At 48.1% G+C, this 27,726-nt stretch overlaps 11 protein-coding genes across 11 annotated transcripts; 5 read left to right on the top strand and 6 right to left on the bottom strand.

The window, feature by feature from the left end:
* Positions 1-608: 608 nt before the first annotated feature.
* Positions 609-1,253, top strand: N7517_011133 (uncharacterized protein; the record flags this gene model as incomplete). The annotated part of the gene is made up of 4 exons (XM_056728856.1): positions 609-712; positions 774-864; positions 934-1,117; positions 1,171-1,253. 4 exons carry the CDS (start codon positions 609-611, stop codon positions 1,251-1,253), a joined length of 462 nt encoding a protein of 153 aa, XP_056574671.1.
* A 2,208-nt stretch (positions 1,254-3,461) lies between these two features.
* Positions 3,462-4,188, top strand: N7517_011132 (uncharacterized protein; the record flags this gene model as incomplete). The annotated part of the gene is made up of 2 exons (XM_056728855.1): positions 3,462-4,037; positions 4,102-4,188. 2 exons carry the CDS (start codon positions 3,462-3,464, stop codon positions 4,186-4,188), a joined length of 663 nt encoding a protein of 220 aa, XP_056574670.1.
* A 550-nt stretch (positions 4,189-4,738) lies between these two features.
* On the bottom strand, positions 4,739-5,221 carry N7517_011131 (uncharacterized protein; the record flags this gene model as incomplete). The annotated part of the gene is made up of 1 exon (XM_056728854.1): positions 4,739-5,221. One exon carries the CDS (start codon positions 5,219-5,221, stop codon positions 4,739-4,741), a length of 483 nt encoding a protein of 160 aa, XP_056574669.1.
* A 426-nt stretch (positions 5,222-5,647) lies between these two features.
* On the top strand, positions 5,648-6,571 carry N7517_011130 (SDR family NAD(P)-dependent oxidoreductase; the record flags this gene model as incomplete). The annotated part of the gene is made up of 3 exons (XM_056728853.1): positions 5,648-5,716; positions 5,777-6,045; positions 6,103-6,571. The coding sequence occupies 3 exons, from the start codon at positions 5,648-5,650 to the stop codon at positions 6,569-6,571; spliced, it is 807 nt and encodes a 268-aa protein (XP_056574668.1).
* A 91-nt stretch (positions 6,572-6,662) lies between these two features.
* N7517_011129 (uncharacterized protein) lies at positions 6,663-7,749 on the bottom strand (the record flags this gene model as incomplete). Its single annotated transcript, XM_056728852.1, has 2 exons — positions 6,663-7,081; positions 7,140-7,749. The coding sequence occupies 2 exons, from the start codon at positions 7,747-7,749 to the stop codon at positions 6,663-6,665; spliced, it is 1,029 nt and encodes a 342-aa protein (XP_056574667.1).
* A 704-nt stretch (positions 7,750-8,453) lies between these two features.
* N7517_011128 (GTPase-activating protein RGD2) lies at positions 8,454-11,361 on the bottom strand (the record flags this gene model as incomplete). The annotated part of the gene is given in 6 exon segments (XM_056728851.1): positions 8,454-9,246; positions 9,257-9,464; positions 9,517-9,855; positions 9,912-10,455; positions 10,470-11,063; positions 11,131-11,361. The coding sequence occupies 6 exon segments, from the start codon at positions 11,359-11,361 to the stop codon at positions 8,454-8,456; spliced, it is 2,709 nt and encodes a 902-aa protein (XP_056574666.1).
* Positions 11,362-12,438: 1,077 nt separating this feature from the next.
* Positions 12,439-14,299, bottom strand: N7517_011127 (amino acid permease GAP1; the record flags this gene model as incomplete). Its single annotated transcript, XM_056728850.1, has 3 exons — positions 12,439-13,501; positions 13,555-13,972; positions 14,032-14,299. 3 exons carry the CDS (start codon positions 14,297-14,299, stop codon positions 12,439-12,441), a joined length of 1,749 nt encoding a protein of 582 aa, XP_056574665.1.
* A 3,600-nt stretch (positions 14,300-17,899) lies between these two features.
* On the bottom strand, positions 17,900-18,688 carry N7517_011126 (RNA-binding protein LSM5). Its single transcript, XM_056728849.1, has 6 exons — positions 18,638-18,688; positions 18,529-18,585; positions 18,431-18,469; positions 18,346-18,373; positions 18,107-18,170; positions 17,900-18,051 (listed from the first exon to the last, which is right to left on the bottom strand). The coding sequence occupies exons 1-6, from the start codon at positions 18,660-18,662 to the stop codon at positions 18,013-18,015; spliced, it is 252 nt and encodes an 83-aa protein (XP_056574664.1). The 5' UTR covers positions 18,663-18,688; the 3' UTR covers positions 17,900-18,012.
* Positions 18,689-19,026: 338 nt separating this feature from the next.
* On the top strand, positions 19,027-22,694 carry N7517_011125 (3'-5' exonuclease; the record flags this gene model as incomplete). The annotated part of the gene is made up of 3 exons (XM_056728848.1): positions 19,027-19,148; positions 19,205-22,464; positions 22,528-22,694. 3 exons carry the CDS (start codon positions 19,027-19,029, stop codon positions 22,692-22,694), a joined length of 3,549 nt encoding a protein of 1,182 aa, XP_056574663.1.
* Positions 22,695-23,106: 412 nt separating this feature from the next.
* Positions 23,107-24,237, bottom strand: pex10 (ubiquitin-protein ligase peroxin 10; the record flags this gene model as incomplete). Its single annotated transcript, XM_056728847.1, has 1 exon — positions 23,107-24,237. One exon carries the CDS (start codon positions 24,235-24,237, stop codon positions 23,107-23,109), a length of 1,131 nt encoding a protein of 376 aa, XP_056574662.1.
* Positions 24,238-25,020: 783 nt separating this feature from the next.
* N7517_011123 (EXS domain-containing protein) lies at positions 25,021-26,515 on the top strand (the record flags this gene model as incomplete). Its single annotated transcript, XM_056728846.1, has 5 exons — positions 25,021-25,105; positions 25,165-25,214; positions 25,280-25,962; positions 26,019-26,335; positions 26,442-26,515. 5 exons carry the CDS (start codon positions 25,021-25,023, stop codon positions 26,513-26,515), a joined length of 1,209 nt encoding a protein of 402 aa, XP_056574661.1.
* Between the last annotated feature and the right edge of the window lie 1,211 nt (positions 26,516-27,726).

Genomic DNA, 27,726 nt, shown 5'->3' with positions numbered 1-27,726 from the left:
CCTATACTCGTAGGATTTGCATCAATGCAAGATAGATGAAGCTACAGACTTTGCCACCATGGGGCAAAGAATGACAAGAAGAAAGCTTTACTGGTAAGAGCAAGGAATAGTATTGACCAAACATGTAAAGTCCAGAGACGGAAAAGCAATCGTGATGTCAATAATCTGGATGAAGCAGAGATATTTACCAAATCCAGTATACAGAGCGTAGGGAACCACAGAAGATCAGCAGAACATGGGGGCTAGAGATGGGGGCTGCTGTAGACTTTTGCAAGCCAGACTCCACAGTCACGTTGAAGGAAAGGGGAGACGATGTAAGTGAAGGGGGCCATGATGCAATTAGATCTCATTCGAATGGCCATTACATGGAAAAGGGGAAAGGATTCGTACATTCGAAGATGGGGGCCGTGATTCAATTAGACCTCATTCAAATGGTCATTACATGATGCATTCTTGTCAGGAAACTTAGTTGAAAGCCCTGCTTGTCCGACTATAAGAACCTCCATCTTCTCAGCCTAAACCCAGCATCTACAATTCAAGAACTCAGTCTACTCCACTCTTAAAAAGACCAACCTTTTCAATACAAAGAACCAACTCAATAAACCAAGATGCACCTCTTTGCCATCTCCGCTGCCATTGCAGCTTCCCTGAGCATGATTCAGTTCTGTCCTGCTCCTCCGGTTGTTCTGGGTCCTCTCATAGCTGGTGTACTGTGAGTATACCAGTAATCAATCCAAATACCCCAACGCAATCATGGCTAAAAATCGTTACAGTGCCGGCGAAGGAGGCGCAATGGTTGGCTACGGCGTGGGAAAGATCGGCAAGCGCTCCATTCAGGGCTCAGTCCTCGAGAAGCGTTCTGATGTGAGTTACAAACGGACTTCTTTCACGATACTGGGATCATAGAGAGCTAACAAAATCCCAAAACAACAGCCCTTCGAGGGTCTTCCTCAGCCAGCTGCTGATACATGCAAAAGTCAGCTAAATGGGGTCGAGGTCAAGTTTAGTTCGACTGGCCCGGGAGCCTTCCGCGTGGACAATGTCCCCTCCGCTTGCATGACACTTTCGAATGTCATCTTAGGACAGGATCCTAACCAGCCTGCCCCCACCCCTCTCGGTAATTATCACGAAAATCCTTTTTTTTGTCTTGTGACTAACTTAGACTAACAGGTTCCGCTGCCCTGGGCTACTCCGGTCTTTCTGACGACGATATCAACAAGCTCCAGGCCGCTCTTGATGGCAAGGGCTACTAGAGTGGATTCACTGTGGATTCGTGGTTGAAGGAAGAAGTGGGGGCTTATGTGGCCTGTTTCAATCATGTCTTTTTCGTCTTGAAGTTGAGTATACTATGTATGAACTAGAGAATACCAAGAACGTTTTTCTATAATGTCAGAAAGACAAAATATTCGCAAGGGTGTCTTCTGCACTCTGTACTACGTAACAGATGCGAAAATCATGACAGATTAGCCATTTCGTGGCCTTATACTGCGTAGTTGTAAATAGTACAGAAAGGGGCCAAATCTCAATGCAGACTTATTACGAGTCCACTGGTTGATAGTAAGATCTACAGTCTCTGTGTCTCGTCAATTTCCACTATTCTTGGGCTACTAGATAGATTTAGAACCCATATGTTCAGTTATACTAGTATATGCAGTAAGCATACGCATATCATTTCTCTTAGCGCCCACATCTCATCACCATACTTTCCCCACAGATGTACGAGCAGTCCAATCAGAGAAATGGAAAGACGGAAACTATCCCCTACTCCCGATCCTCCCAACGGCTAGGGCCGTAGTACTCGACGCCACATCACGTAGTGGGCCTGAGTCTTCGTCAGACGACCATATCTTGACTTATAGCCCTATTTCATTTTTAATTATTAACAAATTGGAAGCGATAGATAGAGTCCAAATATATTAGCCCCCAAAGGCAAGCAAAATGTTGGTAAGCACTAGTTGATCCATGTGGGTCAGGGGCGCACAAGGGGCTCAACGTGTGTCTTGAAGACTGATATTACAGAAGGTAAGAGTGGAGTCTCCAAGGCTGAAAGAAACAACGCCAAGAGATTCGATATGGCAAGGGCCGCTTGAGCCTCCACGAACCTGCATGTACGAAGTTTATGTACTCCATATAAAGTAAAATGTTGGCACCTTGGGGGCTAAACAAACCGTCTTGGCGGGATGTGATGATTGGTATTAGCAGGTTCCTGGGGATCGTCGAAACTAAAGATATATTTGAGTACTGCATATATGCATGTATGTACTGCTTTACGTGAAAATACAAGACCTAAGACCAACGGGGGTCGAAAACAAGCCCATCCCATTACTAAATCTACCTACATGTACCTGAAAATCACTCACCTCCTTTCTCCCCTCTATTCCATTGGAAATTAAAACATGAAGCACCCTTTGCGCCTGCTTTTCAACCAGATATTTGCTATCGTATGGGCCGTCGCCTCGGTTTTCCTGGGCTGGGGGCCTTATGCATTGTCACCGGCTCCAAATATCCCATCTTGGTTGTAACATCAGAGTCTATGGAGCCTGCCTTTCAACGTGGCGACCTCATCTTTCTTTGGAACCGCGAGAAAATCCTTAATACTGGCGATATACCAGTTATATGGATCCCAGGGAAGCCCTTACCAATGGTCCATCGAGTAATCACGGTCAACCATGAGGTAGAAATAGATGGGCATGTCAAGTACGTTTGTTAACTTGTCCAAAAGCTCAAAGTGATATTAACATCTAAATTTAGGCAGATGATATTGACAAAAGGTGACAACAATGCCATTGACGACAGCTTCATGTATTTACCGGGACGGCCATTTGCCCTCCGCGAAGAAGTTGTCGGCTTAGTGTGGGGGTATGTGCCCAAACTTGGGTGGGCCAGTTTGGTTCTACAAGGTGGTTTTGGGAGATGATCTGATCGGCAAACTTGGCGCCCAGGCTTGTTGGATGTACTCAATATCTGTATGGTTGTACATAATAAATGTAAAGTGGGGAGTATTTCCAAGAAAAAGTAGCCAACTACCTCCAACAAGCCATAATCTGCACTTTTCCCTCGGAATATGTATACATTACATTATATAAAGTACAGAAAAGGATCACAAATTGAAAAACACGCGCTGATCCTGATCCACTTGGAAATGGTCTATAAAGTCAAGTGCCCAGGGGCTGAATACCCGGGGGCCACACTAACATCTTAGGGGCCGAAAGACATATCTTTACCTAAAAAGGAAGATGCCCCCAAATTCTTCCACCAAAGTCTGCCTTGTACCCTTTTGAACCATCTGCGTCATAACTTTAGGTCGTTGATTTAGAGCAGATCCCTTTCAAGGTTCCGGCGCCACTAAACTTTCACCAAACTTTGTATTTATCAGTTCTCTTCAAACTCCTTCTCTTCAAACTCCTTCTCTTCCCCTCTTCACAGCCCTCTACTGTTAATTTTATCCACATTGTAATGAAATGGAATCACTTGCACCCACCAAACAACCTATCGCCATCCGTCCAGAACATGTTGCTTCATCGACCACAACAATTCAGGTGAAGCAACATAGTGCGAGCTGGTCCAGCGGCAACTTCACAATTTCTAGCACCCCAACTGCCGAAGAACCTCTCTTAAACAAGCTCTTCAGCGTCAACGGTGATGTTGCATCACTTTCTCAGCGAAGACATTTCTGCGACGCCTCAGGTCTTCCTCTTTTTGAGATATCTCGGAAAAAGGTGGGAGTAACATGGTATCTTCATCTTCCCGGCGAGAGCAGCAGTAAAGGAAGCTCTTCCGAGCCTATTGCTACGGTTGTACCGAAATGGAGCGCTCTGAAAGACAAATTTGACGTTCATCTTCGGAATGCTGCTGCAAATGGAGAAGAGACATTACTGGAGGTTCGCGGGCAGAATGTCTGGAAGACCAAGACTCATGTTACTCACCGTGGTAAATTGGTGATGGTGGTAAAATTGACCGATGTGGCTGCGGTCTATCTACCTGGGAAACGGCCATCGTGGGAAGTGGTGGTGGCAGAAGGGATGGACCTTTCGCTGGTAAGATGACCTATTTTTTGCCCAGAGAGTGCATGTAGTTGATGATATCTCTAACCCTTGATAGGCGTCAGTTATTGCTGTTCTTCTAGCGACGGTTTTATACCAGAGCAGTGAGGCACGATCAGACACCCTTACGAACACGAGTTACTGATTCTCCAACTAGGCGGCAAAGGAAAGGAGCCGGCGAGTAATGATGGCCCCGATGAAGGAAACAATGTATAGACTTGAATATGAAGGAATAGATAAAGTGAATGTAGACGAAAGTTCAAGGGCTACATGAATGTGGCGATCATTGTCATCTAGTGAGCATAGCTAGGTATTGGCTTGTGGGTGGGAATCAAGAATAGCTAGAGACACTCTATGTTGGAACAAATATATATTGTATAATCTATTCGGAGGTGCTCCGTACACCCACATAGTTCACCGATTCTGCGCTTCGTCTTTAGTTGCACAATTTCCTTAGCCTAAGGTTTTCCTAGCAAAACGCATTCTAATGAGTCCGAGTGAAAAGTTCGAACTTGTCTCAACTCGCATTATATATATATCAAGGAACTACATATCTAAATTAGAGTGGATGAGGGGCATTAGTAGTGAACGGAGTGTGTATTATTAATCTATTTCTATCTACTACTTCTCTCCTCTATTACTTATATTATAGACTATATAGTAAGAAATAAATAGGTAGTGTTAGCGCGACAATCTCATAGAACATCTGTGCTGGCGGATCTCAGCGAGTAGCTGTCTTCCAGATAACCCATTTCCTGCATATCCGACCACACGCTAAACATTTTAGGTAGGGAGCACTTTATCCACCCTGGAAATGGCGGCACGGGGTCTTCCTCCGGTGCCTCGATGACTTTCACATAATGACGCTGTATGTCTTCTGGTCTTGGTGGCAAGTTCTCTGGAAGTGGAGCGTTCTGTAAAGTCTGAAAACTTTCCTTGTCAATCATAATAAACATACGGTAGCTAGGAAAGCTATCGACCTTCCCTTGCTCGGTTACCCAGGCTTTGAAATGATCACGGACGTGGTCTATTGGTACTCCGTCGAACTGGGAAGCATCTTCAATAACGCGTGGTTCGTGATGAGCCCACATTTCATCGAAGGGAGCTCTTTTAAACTCATTCACGTCGGGACTAAAGCGAAGGTAGGATTCATAATCCTCGTAAAATTTGTCCTTCATATACTTCGTGGTAAGGTCGACCACACGCGGGAAAGCGACATGGGATTGGGGAGTATATGTTGTCCGGTATATTGTGTAGCCCCATGTGGGTTCGGTGTGATGTAGCCATTCATAAATGTTTTGGAAATGGGATGGAAGTCAAGGGTAATGCTTCATGGGTAATCGACCAAGCAGCGACATAGTTGGGGTGTTGATGCGACCTCAGGGATCTTGCGGTGGTGAGGGAACGGAGACGCTGCGGATGGAGAAAGATATTCGCAGGACAAGGTGTAGTGAAGGAAGTTCCTGACCCGGAGTTGCTCCAGTTCCCCACACCCTCGGGGTAACATCACCACGAAATACCGAGCTCGAGAAATTCATCCCACCTTGCCCCAGGTGAGAATTGTGGGAATTTCAAAGGACAATCTTCCATTTACAACATCCTCAATGTCTTTCCCACAGTTATTAGTTGGCAAAGTCGCCGCCATCACTGGTGGCCTCACAGGCATTGGACGGGTATGATTTATCACCTCCAGAAAAACAAAAAGAAAAAGAGAAACACTAACTATATTACAGGCAATTGCCCTCGATTACATCCGCCACGGAGCCAAAGTCTCCATCAGCCATCTCGGCGGCGCAAATGAAGACGCGCTACTAGAAGCGCTGCGCAAAGACGTGAACGAGATCGAAGCCGAAGCAGCCAAGACCCGATTCCTCACGGTATCCGGCGACATTTCACAGCCAGAAACAGGCCGGAACTTTGTCGCAAAGACCGTCGAGGCATTTGGTCGACTAGATGTATTCGTGAGCAACGCCGGCGTGTGTCAGTTCGCCGAATTCCTAGAGTGAGCTATACCCTCCCATTTAATTACCATTCCACCCCTCTCTAACAACCCCACCAGACTCGAACCCTCCCTCTTAAACCACACAATTTCAACAAACCTCTCAGGCGCATTCTACGCCACCCAAGCCGCAGCTCGCCAAATGGCACTGGTCCAGTCGCCATCAGGCGGCTCCATCATCGGCGTGAGCTCCATCTCCGCTCTGGTCGGCGGTGCCCAGCAGACACATTACACACCCACCAAGGCCGGTGTGCTGAGTCTCATGCAATCGTGTGCGTGTGCGCTCGGTAAGTATGGTATTCGGTGTAATGCGCTGCTGCCGGGGACTATCCGGACGCAGCTTAATGAGGAAGATATGAAGGATCCTGTTAAGCGGAGTTATATGGAGGGTCGGATTCCGTTGGGTAGACTGGGTCAACCGCGGGATTTGGCTGGGCCGGCTGTTTTCTTGGCTTGTGAGGAATTGAGTAGTTATGTGACTGGTGCGCAGCTACTGGTTGATGGTGGGTTGTTTGTTAACCTGCAATAAGTTCTTTTGGATGTCCAAGCTATTTATTTCTGAATATATGTATTTCAAAGACAACGAATTTGTACTTCTATGCTTCATAGTAATCGAGCGTCTAGATATCTATCCCATAAGCATGCAAAGCAACAGATCCCCATACACCCTTCTTTTCTTCCTCGGACAATCCCCTCCGTTCCAAAACCTCCTCCACCACACGTCTCCATCTACCCCAAGCGACATCATTCCCACCACCACCAACATTGCACACCGGCCAATCCGATCCAAACATAACACGATCCGCACCAAAAGCATCAAATATAACATCAGTCCATGGCTGTACGCGTTCAACAATAGCCCCAAAATCCGGTTCTGACTCCGCCTCGAGCGGTAAAAGCTCCGAAAAGCCCCCAGAAAGCTTCATATAAGTCTTAGGACTTGCCGTCGCCATCTTAGTCACAAGATCCTTCCACTCAAGGAACTCAGGCTGAGACCGAATATCATCCTCCAAACGAAGATTCGGCTTGCACAAATGATCTATAGCAGTCAGCAAGAACCCCAAACCTCAACAACCAAAAGAAAGAAAAAAACATACTAATAACAATCGTAACACCCTCCACTAACCCCATCATCTCAACCGCCTCCCTCAACTGTCCCAGCCCACCAGACCTAGCATCAACCCCAAGATCAAAAACCAACCCTTCCCTCCCCAACCACCTCAACCCCTCCAAAAACCCATCCCCAAGCATCGTCCCAGCACCCTTATCCTGAACCAAATACCTAACCCCCCTCACTTTCCCCCAAACAACCCCAGTGCGATCCCGCACCTGCTGCATATACGCGCTCAACACATCCGGTCCGCCGGGAACAGGCGCCCACGGCACGATCCCCAGACAGAGGTTTTTGTCGCTTGGGACGTGGCCTTCGCCTGGGATGGGTGTGCCGAGGGCTATGCGTGTTAGGAGGGAGACTTCGTCCAAGGCGTGTTGCCAGCCGTGGTTTTGGTTGGTTGGGTTTATTGAAGAGAGACGGTCTGTTTCAAGGAAGATGAAGCCGAGGAGGGCGGGTGATTGGGTTGCGTGGCGGTATTCGTTTATGCTGTGTTGGGTGCCGAGGGGGTTGGTGGGGGTGTGCCAGGAGAGGGTTTTTAGGTGGGATTCTGGGAAGAGGTGGATGTGGGAATCCACGATTGGGATTTGAGTCATGGTTTGTTATGTAGTTTTGTTTCTGGGGGAGTTAGTTAAGTAGATTGTATGGGGATGCGGAGTTGGTACAAATGTAGTTGGGTTTTTGGAGATGCGATAGATTAAAGTGATATTTGCTAAGGGGAACATTAAAGATCATTGGGAAGTTAATGGGAGCTAAGACTCGGTGGTTTTTGTCCCGAGTCTAGAGAGATTGGTGGAGACAGTAATTTTAGGCATATTGAATTGCCATTTTGAAGGTTGAAAATAGCTTGTAGCTGAATTTCACGTAAATTCTACAAAACTACAGGGAGTAATGCTATATATAAGACAGAAAGAAATTCATATGCACGAGAAAGGATCAGGAGTATACATACACCAAGTGGATAATACCACGAGGGCAACAAAGGGAATGCATCAGGGAACATCAGAGGAATAACACAGGAACAAAGGCAAGGTAAAAGGGATGTGAACAACCCCCTCTGCAGTAACACAGCAGAAGGGACAGGGTATGTATGCATACATGTCTAGTAAACATGCAGTAAAAGTTCAAGTTCAAGAGGGGAAAGAAAAAAAGACAAGAAAAAAGTAAAGGTGAACTTCCAAAGAGCAAGGAATATATGAAGTGGGACGTAATGCAATGATATGCATATTTTCAGCACGCCAATACACTGCTCCCGGTTCGATCTATACAAGGTCTCCTCTGCATCCACGAATTCTCAAAGCTAGTCATCCATAGGCTTGTCCTCCAGAGTGACTCTGTTGGGTTCACTTTCAGCGATGCTGCTTCGGTTGCTGTCTGTGCCACTGGCCCCGGCAGCCGAGCCAGTGGGGAAGCTAGACACGCTACCAAGGCCTGGCTTGCGGCTGTATCGAGCGCCAGAAGAGCGGGACATGGAACTGCGCTTCTCAAACTCGGCGGAGGCTGCAGCTGGAGTAGGAGTAGGAGTTGGAGAGTCATCGGAGGCGGTTTCGGGAAGAACAGGAGGGGGGCTGGGGGAGCTCGAGTGGGCGCTGTTGCTGGCAGCAGCCGAGGCAGGAGACTCGGTATACGTGCCGTTAGTAACAGGCTCAGCAACTTGGGTGTTCACGGTAGGAGCATCCTCGGATTCGGGCTGGGGAGCCTTGTTGGCCGGTACATCTAGACTAGTACCGCGAGTGGATCTGCGATCTGAAGGGCTACTAACGTTGATCGGGAACCGGCCGATCTCCGAAGCACCGCTCGAGCGGTCACGTCGATGCCGTTGGCGATTGGCGGGGCTGGTTGCCCGGCTGCGGTTGACAATGGCTCGCTGGCGGGCTTCCATCGCCGCACGACGGTTACTCTCGTCCGTGCTGATGGCGCGTGGACGGTTGGAGCCGGCGCTGGTAATACCAAGCGCACTCGATTGGCGCTTCAGTTCGCCGAAGATGGAGTCCTTGTGAGCAAACAGATCGCGGATCAGGCGGTAGCTGTGGCGCTCGTTCATCGTCAGGCTGCTCTCTATGCGAGGGCGGAGAATACAAGGGGAAAAAGGCCTGTGCCAACGAAGTGATGTATTCTTCGTCGGCCGAGGTCAAATCAATCAGGCGCGTGAAGTGAGTCATAATGGCATCAAGCGTAGCAATATTGACAAGGCGGAGTTGTCCAAGGGTGCTTTGCAGAACCTTAATCCGTCCTTCTTCCGTGGTCTCATGAGCAGTGGTGGAATAAATAGTTTTCACGATCTCGTAAACTTGTGAGGAAACCAATGAGTCTATCGGGGGATTAGCATAAGCCTATATCAAGCCACTAAGAGAGCCACGAACCTGGCAATTCAAGAAGGTACAATCTTAGAACGCTCGCAATAACTGGGATTTCGAACCGAGGCAACACCTCAGCATAATCGGCCTTGCTGTTGTTCAGAACTTGACGAAGCTTATGTGTCGTGCTTAGATCGACTTCAGTCAGCCAGATCATTCGCCGTGTTTCATCGCCTTCGAGTTCGGGGTAGCCTGTAGGATTTGTGAGCGTTGTTTCAAGAATTCGAACGTATTCCATGGATTTCTTACGGTTATCCAGGTAGGTCAGAATCGTGGTTATCAGGATGGGAACACGTTTGCGGTCGGCACGAGCTCTAGCTTCAAGGTCGACACCAAAGTTTTGTTCTAGTGAAAATTGAAATTAGCTGTGTTTCATCTCTGGGCGATGACCGTGGCTGTACCTTCAACGGAACCATAGTAGTTTTCGTATGCTTGGATCTTAGGTACGAATCCACCAGTGCGGTAGTTCTCGAGCAGATATCTCAAGTCGCCGAGAGGCTGAATTGTTTCTTGATATAGCATCATATGATCAACAGTGCTCTGCAGGTTGGGAATGACATTGCTGATCGCGCCCGAGAAGTCAAGAACCACAGCTTTGATGGCCTTGAGACGGTCCAACTCGCATTGCTCCATGTATTTGAGCTGGCCAATGACTTCTTCCTCCAGCCGGCAGCGGATCTGGTCAAGCTTACGAACAGCAACCTTGTACCGTTCATCGGCTTCCAAGGCCTCTCTCCGGAGCTTCTCCGAGGGCGTCTCGTTAGGGTAAGGGTTGTTGAGGGGGTTCCAGCCAGACAGAATCTCAGAGACAGATGCAATAGGCGAGTCGCTGCCGTTCCCGTCCTCGCTTGATGCCACTGAGGTGACACGCATGAGAGGCTTCTTTTTTCTGGGATACCGGTAAGTTGGAAGACCTTGGGGCGCCATTGATAGTTCATCTTGGAGCTATTGGCAAAGACATTGCCCATATTTCCAACCAAGCGAAGAAGACCGTTGTCTACCATATCCTGACCAATTATCTCCACTTGAGCGAGATTGTCGGCCTCCATGTAGGTTTGAATATATTGCGCAATATCCGCGCCGGTGGACACATTCAAATAGGTGCCGATGATGGGAACCTTCGCCTCGCCAAGCTTGATGTTATCGAGCATGTGGGAGAGGAGCTTTTTGATGTGGTCCGGCGGGAAAATTCGCTCACCCAACTCGATGGGATCTTCGTCAGGCTCTTCCTCGACAGGGAGAACGATCTTCGGGGTAGCTTTGATCTTGGGGCTCGACTCGGGGTCTTGGAATGCAAGTTTGTTTTCTTCTTCCAGGTCCTCGACGACACGGCATTTGTTGAAGTAAGTACTGCGCAACTTCCTTACCAACTCCGCCTGCTTGGTGTGTTCCTTGATGCGGGACTGGAGGAGGTCATGCGAATACTGAACACGCATGTCGTGCTGTTCGCTCCAGCGGCGGTAGGGCGATACGACCAATTCACGAATATTGTTGGCGATCTTCTGGTGGTTCTTGGAGGCCTCGATCATCTCGGTGCGAATTCCTTCGTATGCCTGTAGCGAGGTTCGCGCAATGTCAGTCTTCCTTCATTCCGGTCCATTCCATGTGTCTAAAACAAACCTTCCTAACACTGGCACCATCATCCTTGCCGAATCCCACCGCGGTCATCCTGTCCACGCTTGGGGCGATATCTCCCATGCGGAGTCCATACTGCTCTTCTGCATCTGCACGCATGGACGCAATGGCCAAGATCTGCTTGTTCTCCACAACTCCCTGCTGCAACTTTCCGTACAAGACCCCCAGGCCCGACGCATAGTCGGGGGTCCAGAAAGAGTCAGAAAAACCTGGCATTCTGGCGGCTAAAAGGTTGATTCAGGCCGTCAAGCGGAGACACGTTATGATCGGCGTAAAAAAGGGAAAGCGATCCGGCAGCTGATACCGGTGTATTCGTATGATCCGAGGGAAACGGGAATCGTAAAAGGGTGGAGAATGCGCGAAACTAAGAGTCAATCGAATCGGAGCAAATTGAGGTTAGGCGGCCACCGAGGCTCTGCGTTTGCGATATGACCAAGAACAACGAGGGCAGACCGGCTGGCTTGGTTGATGATTCAATATCCAGTCTTGACGCTAGATGAAACTGCGCATAGAGCGAGACACCAATGACAAAGCAGAGAAGGTCACTTTGGAAATGCGAGAACAGCGTGCGCAAAGTTGTTAAGCGCCGGGATCGCGGAGGAATTCGAAGCTAAAATGAATGAAAGCCCAAGCGACTTGCGATGCAACTCGGCAGGCAACAAAAAAAACAAAAGACAGATGGAAAGATGAAGATCAAGATGAAGAGATGGAGTTGGAGTTGGATTTCCAGATGGGGCGTCATGTGGCTCGTAATATTACGGGGATTTGTGTACATCTCAGACCAATCCATGGGTTACCGCCCAGCAAAGCGCCTTTTTGGCTTACAGCGTGGTTCTTGTCCCCGTCTTTGAATCCACTTGGGCTATTTTTGGCCTGAAAATTACACTGGTAATTAGCAAATCTTTAAATCTGGTTTTTTTCAGAAGGAAGAAAGGGGGAGGCTGGTGTCTTCTTTTTTTTTCGTTTACAATTTTGTATTAATATTGCATGTGTGAGCCTCGATATACAATTTAATCAAAAATTTATTACAAGAATATAGTACAATACAATATATTGTGGCACCTTACCCCTAAAGCCGTTGACTGCTTGGGTCCACAGCCAAGGCTGGAGGCTCGAGATGATCATCGTGGTGTTTACATGTTGCAATAGAAGAAATTATGTATGAACGTTCCGTGTGATATTCATAGAAAAATTATGGTATCGTGATTATCTTTAAACAAGCTTTCAAGAATGAAAGATCAAGATGTAGTACATAGGGTTAGATGTCGAAAAAAAAAAGATGAAACTTCCCGCTTAACAGAAGAACTTCCAAACCTTCTTCCATTTGGGCCATTCCTTTTGCTCGGCAACTTCCTGCTCAATCAAATGCTGGAGGTCGAGCTCGCGACGACCGGTGACCAAATCCACCTCGGAGGTGCGAACAAACTTGGTCTTGTACACAAGCTTGTAACCGACGTAGCAAATCAGAACAACGGGGGCGGCCAAGTAGACACCGAAGAAGTTCTTGACAAGCTCTGCGGGAGTCTTCTCTGCGTAACCAATGGGGGCGAAGCCAACCCAGAATTGGGCAATCAGGACGAGACAGTTGAAAATGAGACCAATCCACGAGCCAATAACGCCGGGCTGGGAACGGAAGGCCAGCTCATCCAGGGTGTGGCCCTGTTGCTTCCACGCGCGACGGAAGAGGATGTGGGCACCACATACGGAACCCCAGGTGAAGATAGATGAGAGACCTGAGATGGCCATCATCCAGTTGAAGGCCTCAGTCTGCACGTCCGAGGCGGCGAGATATGAAAGCAGACCCAAGGTAGATGCAACAATAATGGCGGGAAGGGGACGACCCTTGCGGTCGATGTATGCAAGGAACTTGGGGGCCTGGCCCGCCTCGGCAAGGGCGGCAAGGGTACGCGAGGATCCATAGACGGAGGAGTTACCGACAGACAGGACCGCAATCATGATGACGACGTTCATGATCGAAGGCAGAGCTTTGATTCCTGCGTTCTCGATAGCAATGACGAAGGGAGACGCCTTGGCATCGGCGGAGGAGGAACCGCGGAGAAGCTTTGGGTCATCATATGGCACCAGCATGCCGACGACGGTAAGGGAGACCACGTAGAAGAGAGCAATACGCCAGAAGACCTGCTTAACGGCAGTGGGAAGGGACTTGCGGGGGTTGGCGGTTTCGGCGGCGGCAAGACCAACAAGTTCGGTTCCAGCGAAGGCGAACGCGGCGTTGACAAACACACTGCAGAGGCCCTTGAAACCGTTGTGGAAGGCACCTGGGTTGTACCAGTACTTGGCGCCGATGTATCCACCTTCGGGGCCACCACCGCAGTTGAGTACAATTCCAAGGATGCTAATAATCAAGTCAGTGAGGGTGTTCAAGTTTCAGACCGTAACATAACTTACATGAAACCGATAACGGCAACGACCTTGATGATGGAGAAGACAAATTCGGCTTCACCATATCCTCGCACACCGAACATGTTAATCGAGACAATCAGAACCCAGAAGATGGTCACCCAGGCGGCATTTGAAATATCCGAGTTCCAATACCCGACTGTGATGGAAGCAGCGACGATCTCCAAGGGTAGAACAATAAGCCACTGGAGAGCGTAGTTCCAGCCCATAGCGAAACCCCAAGCAGGATCCACGAAGCGAGTCGAATAAGTGGCGAAGGAACCGGCAACGGGGAAGAGAACGGCCATTTCACCCAAGGCGTGAACTGTACAGTAAAGCATGCATCCAATCAAGATATAGGCAATCAGCACCGAGGCTGGACCACCGACGGACAAAACACCTCCAGAACCAACGAAGAGACCGGTACCTACATAGTAAATGGAATTAGCAAAGTCGAATGAGATGAAAGAAGAATGGGGAACATACCAATAGAACCACCAATAGCAATCATCTGCAGATGGCGACCCTTCAAGTTACGCTGTAGCGGGGAGTTGGCAGTGTTATGGGCGGCAGTCTCGATATCGAAGCCACCGCCATCAGCTCCAGCACGGCTGACAGCTTGGTTTGGGTCTCTCTTGAAGCTGTCCATGATCCGCTGGCCAAAGCCTCCGCGCGTGACAGACGAGTCTCCATAGGCCGGGGGCGAATCCGAGCCAGTCTGGACGGTGGTCTCTTCGAACTTCTTCTCCTCCATGATGTGTATGTGAATAGGTTTCTCTTTGAAAAGTGTTTATCCAAAAAGGATCGATAGAAGTATCTATCTATTCGACCCGAGAAATCCAGAGAATGTGTCTGAATCAAGGTGAAACAAATGAGAGATTGACCGTTTAAGAGGGGGAGGCGAGGGTATAAATACAACCAGTCCAATTTCAGATAAAAGCGATATAAATTAATTATTTTACGTTCAATATAATCAAATTAAATTTAAAATCAAAAGAACGTAAATCTATCTGCTTTGCGCTTAGACCAACTAGGATTTCGCACTAATAACGTTTGAGACTCCAATCTTCTGATAATCTTGGCACTGGGCCCGAAGTGAATTATCTTTTTTTATTTTTATTTTTATTTAAAAGAATACGCCATACTAAAAGTGTTCGCTATGAGTTACACTATGAAGAGCTGCAAACGTCGAGCTTCAAATGAACCTATGTAAGCTTATACGTTGTACCGGGAGATAAGCTGGAACGTGGAACAACCATGTTTCACCCAACTATCTTAAAAAGGTAAAATAAGAGTTACCTAAGTAATTATTTTGGGTCCAGGATGTAGGTGGACCCTAGTACACGCTATCTCTCGCGTGATTTAGCCTGCCAGAATGGGATGATCTCGCCCCCATGAACGATTGGGAGTATGGAGTTAACTAGTGCCCTCTCGTATTTTGTATAGTCATGCTGACAGTGAATGACTTTATCTGGTGTATCATGATATTCTTATTGCCAAGAGGTACTTGAAGAAAAAGCCAAGCTTTTGGAGCCCAAAGACGGCAAATCCCCAGATCCACTAAACCCCATCTGTCGGTCTCTCCGCACTCTACCCGTGATAGTCGATCATTACCCAATCAGATCGGACTCGGGAGATAAGGGACATTCCTGGCTCACGGGCCCCATGGATACTCCGTACAGCTTCCTAATCTCTTGCGTCTTTCTAGAAACACTTTATCTTGAGAGATTTTCTAAGTTTGGAATGAAATAACCTTTGAAGGATGCTCTAACAATCTACACAATATACTGACCATTGAACAGAAAAGGAGAATGATTTCTTTACGTTCATCCCTTACCTATGGGAAGGCTTCCCGACGGACCCCGTTCCTGTGGCATGCGCTATGGGCCAGAATACGCGTGCAATGCCATATGGCTGGAGGAAATATAGCCCCACTGAGGCTGGTCTTTCACAATTGACTCTGGTCACCTCGGTATGTTCTCTTGGCCTTATGGTAAGATCTTGGCTTTTGTGGCAAGCAAGGCAGACAGAAGATTGCGGACAATTCAAGAACCGCCTCGGTCGGGTTTGCCGCTATCGCCTGACATGAGCCCTGTTGGAGGATAAGAGATGGCGCCACAACATCCTCCTTCGGCGTTTTTGGGGCGAGAGTGTCTACCTAAGTGGCTCGTGGGCTCGTGGCGGTCTGCCAGTGATATGCATGGAAGCGCGGGAGAAGCATACCAGGAAGGCCGAAAGGGTGTGTGCTGGGGGAGACACTATCATGTGGTGCTTATTAGGGACTGTAATGATTGGCCTTGCCGTCGGCGCGGTAAGCAACATCCTCGTATTTTTTGGGCCAAGATGCAGAACACATCGAGCAGGAAGCTCTGGTAGGTCCAAGATTATGCCCTCGCATCCTGAGGTCCGCGAATAGACTTTCATGGACCAGTAGCTAGATTCGGGCATCCCCGTCAAAGCTTGGACAGGATTGATCACATTATTTGGTGGCTAATATGTGGCCAATTTGGCTAACGAACGGTGAGATCTCAAGGTGTTCAGATCCCAAGGTGTTCGTAATCGCGTGACCTTTCGCCTCAAATGAGAGAAGCTCTCTGGTTAAATCGAGATGTGAAAATCGGCTCCACCAGTCTTATCTTGCATTTTCCCATTGCGGGTCTCAAATTCCATCACCAGTTTCTTAGATAGGGCATTCCTTCCATAACACTTACGGAGAATAGGGGCAAACACAAAAAAAAAGGCGCACCAGGGTTCTCGGCCTTGAGCTGAATAGAAGTTATGCTTGAATACCAGCCACTCAAGCCTTCCTCAGCCGATGGCGCGCAGTAGCTGATTTTACTGGCCACGCTCCCGCACCAGATAGCCACGGTAACATCGGTTTAGGTTGGCATTTGTGTTCCGGTGACTTGACTGGAGCCAAGGCTGATTGTCCCCTTCACTTTAGGTCGGCTGCGCCCGGATGGTACTTTGAAGCGGACAACTTTGCTGCCTGTCAGGTAAAAACCCTCGGTTAGATCTGTAGCACAAAAGTTAGCCCTTGGACACATCCATGGACACATCCGTGGACCCCTTCTAAGGTTATTTGATCAGCAGTCCGGTACCCCGCAAAAGGAGTCCCGTATTGAGGTGACTCAAGCCGACTAAAATCCCCGGAAATGAGCACATGCTCGGAACACGCAATGCGGATGTAGATTTTCGCCACCACGGATGGGCCCGGAAATCATTTTATCCCAGGTTGATGGCCAAGAAACAATATACATTCCGTTAGTTCTATCTATTCTCGGTATGTTCATAATTCCCGAAAGCCGAATCGGAGCTCTGTTCAATGTATTTTCAAAATTTGCCTCGCTTCATTATTATTCTCAAGAAATCTATTCAAGCCCAAAATCCGGAGTCGATATTAGGTGCATATAAAATGTGGGGGTGACATTCTGTTAGGTAAAAAGTTCCACATAGTCAACTTTGGAATCTGGGGAAAGGCGGCACAAAGAAACATGTTTTCAGTGAATTCGTGTGAATACTCGATTATCCATGATTATCCGAAACCTGGAGACCTGGAAACCTGGAAGCTCGTATGCACCGTGACCCCTTTTCTTGTCCCTGAGGCTACCACTTTTCTGGGCAACTTATCTTGTCTCAATTTGGCTCCCGAAAGCCACCTGCAACGTGTATGTTATTGTGAGCTGGGTATAGCTCTCGAGGGGTCAGTTCTCTAACATATTAGTATTGGGCCGGTCGATGTCCAGATCTATGGAAGTATCAAGTAGGGGGGCTATACGACATATGTCGAATAATGTACCGCAGATGATCACATCCTAATTAGCTACTCGTTAAGGTTCAGCACCATAATTAATCTCCACTTAATAGCTACGGACTGGCGAGCGATTTAACACGAATGTGGGGTAATTGAGGCGATTTGGTGTCCGCTTCTTTACATCGTATATCATGATATCCATGAAGAATTGTCCGAGCAGGGGGGCCTCCACTCGTATGGGATGGTCTCAGATCTTATTAATATCCGGTTATAGACTGTAAATAGCGGGCGGCGACCGGGATTAGCCGTTGATAAGCTGATTTCAGGTAGAGATGACTTCCAAGGTTGTGGTTGGAGAGCTTATCTTGGACCGCGGGCGGTCCGAGGTCTTTGGGGGGCTAGGTAGTTCCTGCATGCCCTATCTCGTATATCATTGGAGGCAGCTAGTCCTTGTGGGCGAACTGTGCGGTGGAAGATGCCCCTGGATTGTAACTATCCGCCGAGCACATTCTCTTGGGTGTTCTTGGCAGCTTCTTCCGTCTTACTCCAATGTTGAGCTACGCGCCACGAGACTCGAGATAAGGGTGGAAAGACCAAAAGCACGCTTGGCATGGAGGTTCATTCATTCAACGATTTTGTTCTATCTCGTTGCGTTCGGTATCATTAATACACAAATTTTTATTTCGTCACGGCAAGAACTGGGTATCTCAAGCTCATGAGCTTGCCACGGGGCCTTCACCACCGGGAATCAACTGTTTGAGGAGTTAATAAACACCCAGATGACCTCAGAGAATGAATTTAACTTACCATGCAGATGTTGTTTCCATTCAACAAGAGCTTAGGGAGCTTGATCTGGGCACCAGTGTAGTCGCTGAGAGAAAGTTAGTCCAGGGAGCAATCACAGCAGTGACTTGTCGAGAATTTCAACAAGCAATTCGCGCAGATGGAGATCAATGAACACTGCCCAGGGGGTAGGAGCTAAGGCAACGGCCACAGAAAAAGAAAAGGGTAGTCAAAGCTGGGAAATCAAAAATGAAGATACATACAACTCTGTCACGTCTTCCATAACCATGTCTATATCGAAATTAGTGCCTGGTAAGATCGTCACACTGCTCATACAGGGATACTCACTGACGTAGTCATCGAATCCGAGCAAGGTCCCGGAGAACTCTTTATAAACATTAGCACACTGATTCGGTTCCACTCTCAACCATTGAATTTTAGCTGACCTTTGTCACCCTTCATGACAACCCAAATCCGGGAGCCAACACACTTATCAATGAGCTCTATCAAACGAGTTAGCGGGGTCAATTATTTCTTGGGTCATTAGGCACACACCGAGAGGAAGCAGCTGAGAAGCCATGATGTCGGGAGATAGAAAATATGGGCTGTTAATCAATTTTTCCTTAGGTAGCTTCTTGATTTAAAAACAAAGGTGATCGAGCATACTGCGTGGGCAAGATCGATATAGAAAAGGACGTGATCGTTCGTCGCTCGGCACCTCTGATTATCCGGCCCGAGCGGCTAAGCCAAACAAAGTTTAGAGGCAACTTTCAAAGGCGCTTGGAGCTCCGCAACATGGAGTGCTATCCAGATCCTTAATTGGTCTCCTGCTTGCAGCTTTGTTGATTGCACGTATACTGAGCCACAATCTGCTGTCCATCAAATCGACCATCTTCGATTGTTTCGTGGGGCTCCAGGCTGGTCCACTATGATTGTCACACATTATGCCAATGCGGCCAAATACTTTAGCAAGTCGGAGGACCCGATCTTCGATTGCAAAACATAGCGGTCTCGATAGATTCATATCCCATGGGCTACTGCGATGGGGACTTTCTGAGCGGCGGCGGTAAGCACACTCTCTTGTGTTCAGCTTCAATGGCTATTTTTCTAACTAAGCTACAGTCCCAATACTTGTGCGCGATGTGTCTCGCCGCTCCGCCATGTGTCTCTACCGAATCCAAGCTCCTCCTACACCCCGCTGGTGACCTCTCAATCAAAGCGCACATTTTCCAACACTACTCGCAAAGAAGGCATATGGGATGACGACGACGAAGTCCCAGAGCCAAAACCCGTACAACGAACCCCAGGCCAGCCGGGATTTGTGCGCCCTTCTCAACATCGAGACTTGGCCAGCTTGGTTCGATCGAGGGTTGAAGGGAAAAATCGAATCTCTGAACGCCTGCACATCGAGAAGCAGTTCAATTCGCTACCTTCATATCAGGGACTTGTTGAGAATTTTGTCCAATTGAAGTACAAACACCTTGATGATCTCGTTGTTGAATCCAACACAGTTACTCAAGAATGCATCAAGGTCACTCAAAGATGTGTAACTGAATGGGAAAACCGATCAAACTTCATCAGGGCGCAAATTAACCTCATCAGGGCGCAAAGTATAGCTATTGTGTCAGACGCCACGGATTCAGTTCTACAAGCAGAGAAAATCACCAAAGAGTATATCGCTGAAGTGAGACATCTTTCGTCTTCCATACTGGGCCGAATCCAGACTGCTGTCACGAAAGCAAAGAAAACTGGTCAAATGATTGATCATGAATACTGCTGTATTGCCTTTTCTGGGACTCCGGAATTGGCAAGAGGGGTGCAAATATCCGCCCAGAACATCCGTGGTTGGAGGAATTCTCTCCGTGCGACTCAAATAACGCTCCTGGAATCTCAGATCAACACTTCTAAGCTATTAATCCGTCAATTGAGAGACACTCTCGACAATGATTACCTAAAACCCCGGGTTATCGCAAGAAGTCGAATTGATCGAGTTCTTCATCAAACCGTACTGATTGAGAATGACTACATCGAGTTGCGACTGAAAGCCACCAATGCCAGATCTTTCGCCGTCAGGAACCTTTGCTTGAAGCTTCGAGACAACACGAACCTTCGTCCAGTCGATAGATGGGTGTTTGGCCAGTACAAAGAACTCATTGAGCGTGGTGATCGCCAGATTCGCGCATGTGCCCATAAGCACCGTTCAGCCTGGCTCAGAAGGCAAATGGCTTTCCACCCACTTCGACAAAGTGAACTATGGAATATGGGCGATTTCATGGTGGCAGTTTCGTCAGCTCGTCCTAGTATATTAACTGACAGGAGTATCCTACTTGGGCTTATGCAAAGTGCGCCAGAGGACTCACCGGCGAGTCAGTACTTGCACGACAATCAACTCCTGCTATCCAACAAGATCTATACCCAATACAAGCGTCTTTGGATGCCAAAACCGGCACGCAGCCCTGAGCTACATATCTATTGGCGACAGTTGGATGTAATAGCGCCACTGCACCTGACCAATATTGCCACATGGCGGCTTCATAATGAAGTTTGGTACCTTCACCACAGCCTCAAAGGTGATCTTGGAGCATTGTGGGCTTGGGTTCCTGAGGAGACTCGTCGGCACACTGTTTCCAATGTGGCCGACTGGTGCATAAAATTCCAGGAACATCGCAGCGATCTTCGAAAAACGGTTGCTAGTTACATCCATTTAAACTGGCTGCGTCTTCGGTCGGAAACCTTGCTACACTCAATGGAAGAACCTGCCTATCTTGCTGGAAAGTTTGAAGTCCTCAATCCAATGAGCCAGGATATCCACCGCTTCAAGCAATGGACCGATCGCATGGGCCAGCTGATTTCTGACGCCCATATTATCTCAATCGCAACCCACTTGCCGCAAGATGAGTGGGAATCCATCCAGAGAAATATTGGGGGCTCGATTTTACGTGATGCTTCCGCTAACCCCCAGTTTTTAGAACTGGGTTCTTCGGCGACCAAGCCCAGGCGTAAGAAGGGACGAGGGGAATCCAGACATCCGAAATTTTCTCACAGCCGTCTCGAGAGATATATCAAAGGGCAACTGCCGGGCCATCCCGAGTCCCCACCCACCAGTCAAGATAATCAGTGGCCCGGTCAGGCTGTGAAATCCTCGAGGGTTGTCTTGATGCAACCACTAAGGAGGGTGAGGAGGGGAGTCAGACAACAGCAAACAGCCGACTTGGCTGCTAACCAAGGAAGTCAAGATGAGAGTCACCTTGGACACAAACTCAATCCTTCAACAATAGAACCCGAGGACCACACAACAGAGGGCAAGCTTGTATCCAAACCACCCCCAGTCTCTACGCCTAAATTCAAGCGGTTCCTCGTTTATACGCCTGCTAGCCAGACAACCCAAGAAGGGAGCCAGGCTCTTCCCAAGCCACCGCCCATGGTCTCGAAGAGCAAGGAAGTGAGCGTCAGCACGGAGCCACATGTTGATGACATCCGTCCACCAATTCCCAGAGAAATCAGTAATGGATACCCAGGCACATGGACACACAACGGACTACGACCGGCCCTTATGCTACCAAGGAAACCATTCGCTAAACCAAAATCGGACAAGGGGAGAAAGTATAGCACGGATGCAATTTCTTACCAAACTAAATTTCGACAAAGCGGTGTTGTCAGCGATGATTCCTTGTCTGAACGGCCGCTTGAAAATGTCATGTCCTCGGTCCCAGATACCGTGGCCAGAGATGGGCCAAGATCTATTGAAGAAGAGGATTCCGCAGTTGAACCAATCCCATCATCAGATATTGATTCCAGTGCCAACAACCTTACAACCTCCCAGTTTTGGAGCCATAGTTCACAGCAAAGCCCCGATGGCCGAAAACTCATCGTGCATTACTGCCGGACTCTTCAAAGCACCGAAGAAGCTGTCCAACACTTCCTCGGGAGCAAAGTCATTGGATTTGACATGGAATGGAAGGCTCAAGCATCCGGCTGGGACAGCATTCAGAGCAATGTCTCGGTGATTCAAATCGCAAACGAGGAGCGTATCGCCATCTTCCAGGTTGCACTCTTCAAGCCTGCACGTTCTTTGGACGACTTGGTTTCCCCGTCATTGAAACGCCTCGTTGAATCCCCCGACGTCATCAAAGTGGGTGTTTCAATCAAGGCAGACTGCACACGGCTACGCAAGTATCTCGGTATCGATGCTAGAGCCACCTTCGAGCTCAGCCATTTGTACAAATTGATCAAGTACGGTAAAGACAATCCCAAATTGGTGAACAAGAGGGGCGTCAATCTCAGCGAGCAAATAAACGAGCATTTCGGTCTCCCTCTCGAGAAAAGTGATGATGTCCGCTGCGGCGATTGGACTCGGGCTTTGAATTATCGTCAGGTCCAATGTGAGTACTCAGATACCTGCACAATTTCTCTCATTGAATGCTAATCTTGTCTTTTTTCTTTAGATGCTGCTACCGATCCGTATGCTTGCGTCCGTCTGTTCCATACCATGGAGGCGAAAAGACTAGCCATGAACCCAGTTCCGCCTCGTCCTGCATACGCTGAACTCAACCAGCCCATAGTTCTTCCACTTGGACAAGCAGTCAATAGCGAAGAGGACCCATTGATCTGACCATGTAGATATGTATGCATACATGTACTTATATTTGGTTGTCCCCTAAATACCCCCACTCTTTTTGATATGAAAATATTCTAGAGCATATATTTGTACAGTTTCAATCCTGGGAGGTCTTTTGTTTTCTTTCTTTATTTCGGTGCTATGCTTAAACGGCGTGCATTTTGATTTGATTGATATTTACATTCTACATTATACCAGGAAATGCATATTCATCGGCTGTTCCATGCCAGGAGTTTCAATCGAACCTTACAGTCCATGAAAATCAGCTCGAATAAAATAGTAGAAAGGGGGTATATATTTATCCAAAATGAGTGTATAAACATGTATGGGCTGTACCAATCTCTTCAGCGATATCTATGAAGATCATGAAAGTACTTAGAACTTATTACCTCAATTAACCACATAGCTACCCTCTGAGAGGCAGCACCTTAGACAGCAAAACCTCCTGTCGGCAGAGCGGACACTCAGGCTTTTCACGAACCCAGTCCCGAACACAAATCCAGCAAAACACATGTCCACAAGTGGTAACACTGGGATCCTTGAACATTTCCAGACACAAGGTGCATTTCCGCTGCTGACCCTCAGGGATCCACGCGACGGCGCCAGGATCCTCCTCAAGATCATACAAAGGCACAGATGCAGGAAGAAGAGGAATAGCAGACGGGTTCTGAATCGAAGCGAGGACAGCTCCACCCTGCGAGGAAGACTGGCCAGCATTCGCAGACTGGCTCTCGTCTTCATTTATACTCGCGCCAAGTTTGCGGGCGTGCAGGAATCCCTGCACGGCGATCTGGAGAACAAGCAACACACCCAGAACCTCATATCCGATGCGCTGTTCATTGTCGTCGATCTTCTTTGTGAAAACGTAACGCAGACGCCAAAGTCGCTTGGAGAGATGGTAGTACGAGCCCGTGAAATAGAACGTCGCAATGCTCAGCGCATAAATTGGCGACAGGGATGTAATGGAGTCCAAATGTTCAAGTATGTATTGCTGGATGCGCAGTTTCGTAAAGAGCGGGCGTTTAGTCGGGGTAGTTGAGAATTGGGGTTTATTGAGCAGGCCAGCCTGCTGCGCCGCTCGTAACTGCTGGCGTGCGATGTTGCGCTCGAGCTTGTTGCGGATTCTCTGTCGCAGTGCAGGTAGTAGACGCTGCAGTGTCCATGGTACTAGGATGCTGCTTAGGATGTACCCCACGCGACGACCGATTGACGGTAATTGAAGTGTGTCATCTTCTAGTTGTACGAGGTCGCAGTATTCTTCGCCTAGGGTGCGGTTTCCGATGGCGGTTGTTAGGGTGAAGTAGAGGAGTTCTGTAAGGTGCTTGATGGCGTCGGAGTGGGTATGGGCGTATCGGGCGCCGCGGAGAGCACGGATGATCCCTTGGGATTGTTGAATCAGACTGCCTGTGAGGAATGCATCCTTCTCATGCGAGCGGATGATGTCTGGTGAGGTTGCGAAGGGGTAAAAGTGTGAGGTAGATGAGCCGAGGGCTGAGTTCGGAGTTGGTAGAGAGAGATGGGAGTCGTCGTCTGCCATGATGGATTGTAGGGTGTTGATATAGGGATATTAAGCTTGAGTGGGATTTAGGATGGGGTATTTTCTAACTTGGTGCATCCCCAAGACGAGTTAGAGGTTCAATTCCCCAGCTTTCCTGGAGATAACAATTTCCCCGGAGTTGCCCTCGGATGTCATGCCTCGGTATAGAACGACATCATGTGACTTGTGTTCAGATCATGTGACCTCTCACGTGGCTACATTACCATACCATTAATACCACATGCAATACCATAATTACCAAATTATCATACACCGCAAGCGTCCCACTTAGGGTACTTCCGAGGTACCTGGCGTTGTTGCAGACGAAAGCGGAAGGCTTGCAGTGGCTGAATGTACCTCATTCGGTACCCCCTTTTGTAGAAAGGGGTGTTACGTAGTTCCAGTACAAAGAGATTTTTTTTTACTATATGATGCCATCTAGACGTGCTTATATCCTTAAAACGTAAGTACTCACATGAAAGGGTTTCTCTCGATCTTCTCCTGAGATGCACTTCTCATTAGTCTTAATATTCTAATTATATCCAATTCGACATTGTGTGGAGATCCAGACCATCGGCGGCCTCTGACTAGTCCAGGTACTGGCTAATCTCTCCGCTTATTAAACTGCCCCAGCGGCTTTACTGGGAAAAGTCTCAACTACCGGACTTTCAAGATCGTCGACTCACCCCTAGTCATTCTTTTCGGTTTATCCACGGGGTTCTTTCTTGTTACTTGAGCCTTTTCGTTTCCTGTGATCTCTCCCCTCCCCCTGATCAATGGAAGATGGCGGTTGATCAACATGCTCAATTGGATGCCTTTGGGCTGGTCTTTCCATTGCCGCTACGTGTAGCCGCACTCTTGGTCGCTGGTAGGTGACATTCCTGTCCGATTTGAGTCCCGATTAGGTGTGTTAACACAAGGGGCTAGGTTTTTGGGGATGGGGTCTCAATCTTCAATACCTGGCAAAAGCGAACATCGTAAGTGGCGCCCCTCACTTAACCACCATATCCCCGACGGCTAATCAGATTTCCCATACTTTCAGGACGTTCCGGCGCTCATCAAATATCCTGCCCGCACATCCTCCCAACGTCCACATCACACCGCCGTCTATCGCCTGGCTACATGTTTCACCATCCCACTTGCCCTGTGGTTCATCGTCTTTTGCTTAGCCACCCGCCGGTCCTCTGATTTGGTAGAACGATTGGACTGGGTCCCGCAATCGGTGTTCATTATCCTCCTCCTCATCCTGATCTGGCCCTTCAACCGCGCCTCCCGTTCCGGCCGAATCCGATTTCTCCTTACCTTCAAGCGGATCCTCATTGGTGGTCTGGCCGAGACTCAGGATGGCAAGTTTGGTGACATTCTGCTGGCAGATGCCCTAACTAGCTATGCTCGCGTGATCGGAGATCTATATGTCAGCTTCTGCATGTTCTTCACCGATGGCCTCGCCGCTACCTCCAAACCCAATCGGGCCTGTGGAAGTACAATTGTCGTTCCTATCATCCTCGCCGTTCCCAGTTTGATTCGTCTTCGTCAGTGTTTGACTGAATATGTTCGTGCGCGGCGGACAGTCACCCGGAGAGAGACACAAAAGGCAAATCAGCACTTGGCCAATGCTCTCAAGTATGCAACTGCGTTCCCTGTCATTTGGATGGCCTCCAAAATGCGTAACTACAATCCTTTGGAGCTACGTGGATATAGTGAGGTTAGCATGATGCGCCTTCTGTAAGATTGTCCTTCCTCATATCTTGTGTCTATACCGTTCTCTAACACCCCCACAGCTTTATCGTCTCTTTCATCAACTCTGCCTATTCTTTCTGGTGGGATGTTGTCAAGGATTGGGATATGACCCTCTTCTCCCCCGAGCGTCGCGACAGCGCCCACCCATACGGACTTCGCCGGCATCGCTACTTCGGATCCGACAAGATGTACCACTACGTCATTATCGCGGATCTGGCTCTTCGTTTCTCATGGCTATGGCGCATTATCCCAGGTCTTGGCTGGATTCCAGAAACCGAAAGCGGAGTCTGGCTGCTCATGTTCCTCGAAGTTGTACGACGTTGGATGTGGGTATTCTTCCGGACTGAAGCTGAATGGAGTATGTTTTCCCCCTGTGCACCCGCACTCCCCCTGCTCCAAACTGTGTGACCCAAGCACCACTATCCTGGTTTTCGGACAATTCCACTTACGCTTTTCTGCCCTAGTTCGAAACACCCATGGCCCAGGCCCGGATGACGTCCTCCTCGGCGAGTACAACCACAAATTCGACGCGGACTAAAGCTACCCACACCTTTCATCTTTGATCATAACTTCAAGCGACTTGGAACGAGAACGAGACACAGAAAACACTCCCTCTCAACTCAACACAATGATTGAGTCTTCGGGCATATATTGCTCTCCCAACCAAACTCCGGATATCCTTACCCAACCCAATACTAGAGCAGCGATAAATGAGGCCTGATGGCTCTTTTTTTTTTTTTTTTTTTCCGGCGTGTGAGATCGTCTCATCACACGCCCGTGTACGCCTATTGTTTTCTTTTGGGGGCTCAATTCAGCTGTGCGTGTAACCTCATGCACAATTCCTAGATTCCTTGGACTTGATCTCTGGGCCTGAGGCAAGCATGAATTTCTTATTCTCTGGATTTCTGTTTACTCTTCACTGTACCAATTATTTACCTAGGGTCAACCTGGTCTGACGTCTGCATTTACCCCTTTGTTTCCCTCTTTACATATACCATCTATTCTATTGGATCGCAATTTTGGTCTTTTATTTCTTTTCTTTTTTTTTCTTCTCGGCGCTTAGTTGTCGGGAAATCTAATTGGTGTTTGTGGCTTGTTTTTATGGCCTTTGGTGTTTTGATGACTGACGAACCTAATGATTGAAGACTCAAACTTGGTTTCTACACATATATTAGGACTTTATTAGACGATGCCAATTAGAATTTGATGCAAGCAGAAATTTGAAGCCCGAGAATTCGCTGCATTATCCTGCGAGTTCCCGGGCTTCATGGCCTTATTACGAACTCAGAACTGACATATGTGAAACGGGTCCAGTAGAAGTTACAATCTTACTGATTTGAAGTGAAGGGATGCTACATGTGTTGGTCTAAAGAAAATAGTCCATTGACTTCTAAAAAATAACACCACAAAGACAGACTCGTTGACTTCGTGCAAATATCCTCCCTAGACAAGGTGAGACATAAAAAATAGAAACACAACCATAGATAGATAGCGGAATAAATATCTAGGTGGACCAGCCAAATAGGCCTCTGACCTATCCATGCTTCTCTTCCACTGCCATCTCCTGCCATTTTTCTTTCACTCGTGCATATCAGCTTCACTTCACCTCACCTCATGTCACTCATGTCATACATGCTTGTTAAACATTTGAATATGTTCACACTGGAACACCATCCATATATTCTCGCGCCCTTGCAGATAGCGTCATACTAGTCCGAGGGGGGCTGAGATGAACCCCCGGATAAGCAG

Source organism: Penicillium concentricum (assembly GCF_028827145.1).
Source record: "Penicillium concentricum strain IBT 3081 chromosome Unknown utg000006l_segment0_segment0, whole genome shotgun sequence".
Lineage (NCBI taxonomy): Eukaryota > Fungi > Ascomycota > Eurotiomycetes > Eurotiales > Aspergillaceae > Penicillium > Penicillium concentricum.
The sequence above is the reverse complement of the archived record's forward strand: the minus strand, read 5'-3'. Positions and strand labels throughout refer to the sequence as shown.

What these genes read in the sequence shown, in the direction of transcription:
- N7517_011126 (XM_056728849.1), bottom strand. Translation starts at nt 18,662, where the DNA reads ATGGCTTCTCAGCTGCTTCCTCTCG. An exon ending in TTCTCAGCTGCTTCCTCTCG is followed by an intron (nt 18,586 to 18,637) that starts GTGTGTGCCTAA and finishes CTCGTTTGATAG; the next exon opens with AGCTCATTGATAAGTGTGTT. An exon ending in ATGGAAGACGTGACAGAGTT is followed by an intron (nt 18,171 to 18,345) that starts GTATGTATCTTC and finishes ACTTTCTCTCAG; the next exon opens with CGACTACACTGGTGCCCAGA.